This window comes from Sapajus apella, unplaced genomic scaffold, assembly GCF_009761245.1.
Source record: "Sapajus apella isolate SASKATOON/1434 unplaced genomic scaffold, GSC_monkey_1.0 scaffold160, whole genome shotgun sequence".
NCBI classification, from domain to species: domain Eukaryota; kingdom Metazoa; phylum Chordata; class Mammalia; order Primates; family Cebidae; genus Sapajus; species Sapajus apella.
In genome coordinates this window covers 876642-882105 of record NW_022437100.1, presented here as the reverse complement: position 1 = coordinate 882105, position 5464 = coordinate 876642, and the positions used below count along the sequence as shown (strand labels likewise).

General features: G+C 59.3%; 1 protein-coding gene across 1 annotated transcript; it reads left to right on the top strand.

Moving 5' to 3' along the window:
- Positions 1 to 301: 301 nt before the first annotated feature.
- On the top strand, positions 302 to 4806 carry SSTR3 (somatostatin receptor 3). Its single transcript, XM_032266796.1, is given in 3 exon segments — positions 302 to 749; positions 3405 to 4466; positions 4468 to 4806. Coding segments are annotated over 2 exon segments (1257 nt in total). The 5' UTR covers positions 302 to 749; positions 3405 to 3437; the 3' UTR covers positions 4696 to 4806.
- Positions 4807 to 5464: the final 658 nt, after the last annotated feature.

The window sequence follows — 5464 nt, the reverse complement described above, 5'->3', positions numbered from 1 at the left end:
GCGTCAGTTGGCACTGACAAGCATAAGCCACGTCTCTTTGCGGGGGAAGGCCCGAGGATGTAGAGGACAAGCAGACAGCCAGGGGCCATCACCCTGCACTATTCAGGACTGTCACAGCCTTTGATTCTTCTCAGCCTGAGGCCTTCAGAGGAGCCAGTGTGGCCAGGAGGTACTGATGGTTTAGAAGTAGACAGAAGTGGTTCGAATTCCCACTCTCCACCTGGGTTACCCTGGGCAACTTACTGAACCTCTCTGAGCCTCAACTTCTCCCTCTCTAAAATCTCTTCCTCTTGGGCTTCTTGAGGATCTTAAGGATCCGGTGATACGGGTCTGAGGCTTCTTCCTGGGGACAATGTCCCACTTTGGAGCTCTCTCCTTGCTGCGCTGCTTGGCTGTTCACATTTACGGATGTTCTGGGTCATGTCCTAGGTTCTGAAGTTAAGAAAAACATCATTCAGGGTCCCTGCATTCAAGAGCCAGTGTTCTGGCGGGTAGGAGATGGGCCAGTGGAGAATAATCAGGGTGCCTGGGCTCCCTGAGCTGTAAGGGCTGTGGGGCTCCGGCAGCCACTCACCCCCTCTGTGCCATCTCCTCCTGAACAGTCCTCTGAGGAGTCCGCCCCCAGCTTTCAGGCAAGCTTGTGCCAAAGATAAACCAGACAGGGAGGAAAAGTCCCTCCTTCCCAAGGATGAACTAGATCAGGCACAGGATTCCAGCTCTTTAAAGAAAAGACGGCCCCTCAATTGCAGGTCTGGCTTACGCGCGTGGAAAACTGTAATTTCCCTGCCTCTGCTGCCTGGGCCGGTCAAACTTTGACTGGGAAGGGGTCGAGATGAGGGTGGAGGCAGGGTTTTCCGGGGGTGAGGGGTGGGCAGGGGTTCTGGGAGGGGCAATTGCATTCCCTGGTATAAAGGTGGGTCTGGCTAGGCACGCCGTGTTCCTGCCAGGACGATGTCTGCGTCAGCGCATGCTCTTGTGGGTGCACAGACGTGCACTGGGCAGGTGTGGGGGGGCAGCCTCAGAGCTTACCCTCCGAGGGCTACCCCAGGGGCATCTATCCCTGAAGCCTGGAAATTGGGCTTGCCCAGCTCCTTGCTTCTCTCTGGAACCTGATGCTCCCCTCCCATATCTAGCCCTGGCTTGCGATTGGCTGACCAGCAGGGATGCTATAAAAAGGATCTGTGTGTGGCACAGGATGGCAAGGTGGGTGGTGACGTGGGTCCCCCAACCAAGGAGGCAGGACTCTGAGGTCCCAGGCTTCACAATTCCAGGTCTAAGAAGGACTCATTCTAACATTCTGAAATTCTAACATTCTCTGATTCAAGGACACTGGGTGTAAAATCTGATGGCTCTAAGATTCTCTGTTCTAAGAATTCAAAATTCTGTTTTTAGCCCTCTAAGGTCCATGAGGCTTTGAGTCCATGATCCTCATAGCTCAAAGCCCTAAGGGCAACTGGGAAAGCTGGATACCAGGTGGGCACTCAGGCGGGTGCCTTCCCAGGCCTGGCTTCAGTTTGCCAGGCTGCGGAATGGGCATAGAAGTGGGGTGTGGTCGCCACAGGCTTTTCCAGATTTGCCTGTTCCTAGCTGTGAATAGAACATGTGACCTCACGTTTGCTCCTCATCTGTGCATTGGGAGTGACAGTAGTGCCTTCCTCATAGGACACCCTATAGGATGCTGCAGTTCACTGGCTTAGCCTGGCACCTGGCACAGTCAGGGCTCAGTGATAAGCAGCTGGCAGCCCCGTTGGGATCCTTTAGCCCACTGTCCAGGTGCCCCTCCCTTAGTGCTGCTGTCCCAGGCTCAGGAGAGCTGATGGGGGTGAGGAGAAGGATGGGTTGAGGATACGTTGGGGGATGACCCAGGCTCAGAATCCTCTTCTCCCAGCTCCAGGAACAGGGAGGAGATGCTCTGAGCCACCCAGCTTGGGATGCATTTGGAGACTCCATGGCCTAGGGGTTCCTTGCTACCCTTGGCTTCGCCCAGCCTGGTACTCTAAGTCCATTCATCAAATGAACCTTCTCTGGTTAGATGCCCTCTGCAGCCCCAGGTCCTTGGGGCAGGGGCAGCCAGGCGTGCTCAGATGCATTTGTTTGCATTTGGGGTGCCTTCTCTTTCCAGGAGCTTTGCACCTCCACAGTGACGTCCGTATAGGGCAGTGCAGACCGCAGCTCCCACTGGGGGGAGGAACTGCAGGCCGAGTGTCAGGGAGATAAGAGGAAGGGCTTCTCCTTGGAGCGATTTCTCTTCCCTTCAGGGTTTTCTGCAGGGAGAATCCAAGGACAACCAGGAGCCAGGGGATTGGGGGATCATTAGGAAGAAGGGCTGCAGTGCGTGGTCCAGGCCACAGAGGAGGCTCCTGCTCCCAGCCTGGCTCTGCCTGGGCCTCCTCCTGAGCGTGGCTTTCCGAATCGGGTCCTGCCATCCCCCCGGCATTGGAATTGGTCCACTCCAGGCTTCTCTGGTTCATTTGATGCCTGACACTGGGGCAGAGCTTGTGCCTGTGCGTGAGTGATGCCGGGAGGCAGTGGGGAGGGTCCGAAGCTGGCTGGAGATTCCACATGGGAGGGGAGCAGAGTCTCACAGGGGATCCCCGAGGAGCCCCACTTCTTATACGCAGGCATGGGATGAGAAAGGCACTAAGAAAGCCCGGGGAGTGTAGTCCCTTCTGAAACTGGCTGGCCCCTTCTCCAGGTGGCCGGCCCCACCAGCCAGTGGGCTACTCTTGGATAGCACCTACCAGGAGAATTGTAAAGTCCTCCAACCCCAGGCGGGCCTCTGGGGAGAAGGGGCCTCAGCAAACCCAGGTTTGCAGCCAACCTTCCTGGGCAGGGTCTTTGGGAGGGGCACAGTGGGATGGCCCAGGCTGAGGGGGTGCCTGAGGGCTCTGACTCCCAGGGGAGGGGATGCCAGAGCCTGTGGTTCTTAACAGCATCTGGAACCTGAAGACTCTGATAACAGCTCTGCCAATGACCTTCAGCTGGAGTTTAGGGCGTTCATGGACCCTCAGGTTCATTTAGGGAGCGGGGTTCCAGGTGAAGCTCCTGTGATTTGAAGCAGTGTTTTTCACATGCGAGGGTGAGACCTACTGGTGGCATTGCAACCCACTTCTCAGGGCCCTGCCAGCTGGGGCCTCACTTGTAGACAGGGCGGGTATTGGTTGACGAAACGGTGTGACTTCATGTCGCACAGTACACCCTCGCTACGTGATGGAGCCTCCCTGAGCCTCGGTTTCCTCATCGGGGGAAAGGGGATACCCCCACTCAGCCTTGTGTGGCTGTGCAGGGTGAATGAGATGGTGAAATCTCTCAGACGATGGGAGGATGGGCATGCAGCATGATGGGAGGGGCAGCAGAGAGAAAGCCATCCTCTGCCGTGACCGAGCTGTTTTCCCTTCCCCCAGGCAAATAGCTGACTGCTGAGCACCCCCTCGGCCATGGACACGCTTCATCCATCATCGGTGTCTACGACCTCAGAACCCGAGAATGCCTCCTCAGCCTGGCCCCCGGATGCCACCCTGGGCAACCTGTCGGCAGGTCCAAGCTCGGCAGGGCTGGCTGTCAGTGGCGTTCTCATCCCGCTGGTCTACCTGGTGGTGTGCGTGGTGGGCCTGCTGGGAAACTCGCTGGTCATCTATGTGGTCCTGCGACACACGGCCAGCCCCTCGGTCACCAACGTCTACATCCTCAACCTGGCACTGGCCGACGAGCTCTTCATGCTGGGACTGCCCTTCCTGGCTGCCCAGAATGCCCTGTCCTACTGGCCCTTCGGCTCCCTCATGTGCCGCCTGGTCATGGCGGTGGACGGCATCAACCAGTTCACCAGCATCTTCTGCCTGACCGTCATGAGTGTGGATCGCTACCTGGCCGTGGTGCATCCCACGCGCTCGGCCCGCTGGCGAACGGCTCCGGTGGCCCGCACGGTCAGCGCGGCCGTGTGGGTGGCCTCGGCCGTGGTGGTGTTGCCCGTGGTGGTCTTCTCGGGAGTGCCCCGTGGTATGAGCACCTGCCACATGCAGTGGCCAGAGCCGGCGGCGGCTTGGCGAGCCGGCTTCATCATCTATACGGCCGCGCTGGGCTTCTTCGGGCCACTGCTGGTCATCTGCCTCTGCTACCTGCTCATCGTGGTGAAGGTGCGCTCCGCCGGGCGCCGGGTGTGGGTGCCCTCGTGCCAGCGGCGGCGACGCTCCGAGCGCAGAGTCACGCGCATGGTGGTGGCTGTGGTGGCGCTCTTCGTGCTCTGCTGGATGCCTTTCTACGTGCTCAACATCGTCAACGTGGTGTGCCCGCTGCCTGAGGAGCCCGCCTTCTTCGGGCTCTACTTCCTGGTGGTGGCGCTGCCCTATGCCAACAGTTGTGCCAACCCCATCCTTTATGGCTTCCTCTCCTACCGCTTCAAGCAGGGCTTCCGAAGGGTCCTGCTGCGACCCTCCCGCCGCGTGCGCAGCCAGGAGCCCACTGCCGGCCCCCCCGGAGAAGACTGAGGAGGAAGATGAGGAGGAGGAGGATGGGGAGGGGAGCAGGGAGCGGGGGAAGGGGAAGGAGATGAACGGCCGGGTCAGCCAGATCACACAGCCTGGCACTAGTGGGCAGGAGCGGCCGCCCAGCAGAGCGGCCAGCAAGGAGCAGCAGTTCCTTCCCCAAGAGCCCTCCACTGGGGAGAAATCCAGCACACGGCACACCAGCTATCTGTAGGGGCCTGGGGAGAGCCAGGGTGGCCCGAGGAGGGGGCAGAAGCTGTGGGTGTGCTTGGGGCATACTTCTCAAGGTGCCAGAGGCCCACGACGGGATGTTGAGGGGCCTGGGCTTTCTGTGTGACCTTGGGTAGGTTTCTTCCACTCTCTGGGCCTCGTTTTCTGCTCTGACTCAGGGATAGGAGTCAGCCTGGATGAGCTATGTCAGATGCGAGGTCTGTAGGGCACTGCTGCTGGGCTGACCTTGCTGAGTGGGACCCAGATGAAGAGGTGGGTGCAGACTGGCATCCCCCCACAGGGATACAGTGTCTTGAGGGATCAGCCTGAATCTTGGCCCTCAGAGGGATGAACCAAGGCTCCTTCCTGGAGACTGAGGGAGGGACCCAACCCATGAGGACTGGCAGAGTGTCTGAGGAGCACTGTGGGGAGAAGGAAGAGGAGGGGAGAAGAGGAAGAGGAACACAAGGGAAAAGGGGGAGGATGAGGAGGGGGAAGAGGGAGGGTGAGGAGGGAGAAGGGGGAGGGTGAGGAGGGGGAAGGGGGAGCACAAATCTGTTTCCTGGAGCCATCTTTGGCCCCTCTGGGCTGAGCACAATGGTAGCATCTGTGAACCTGAGTTGCTGACAATGGCCCCAACCAGTACTGAGGAAAGGACATGGCCAGGCTGGAACCGCCAGGGTGGAACGGCCACAGTGGAACGGCCAGGCTGGAACCGCCAGGGTAGAACGGCCACGGTGGAACGGCCAGGCTGGAACCGCCAGGGTGGAACG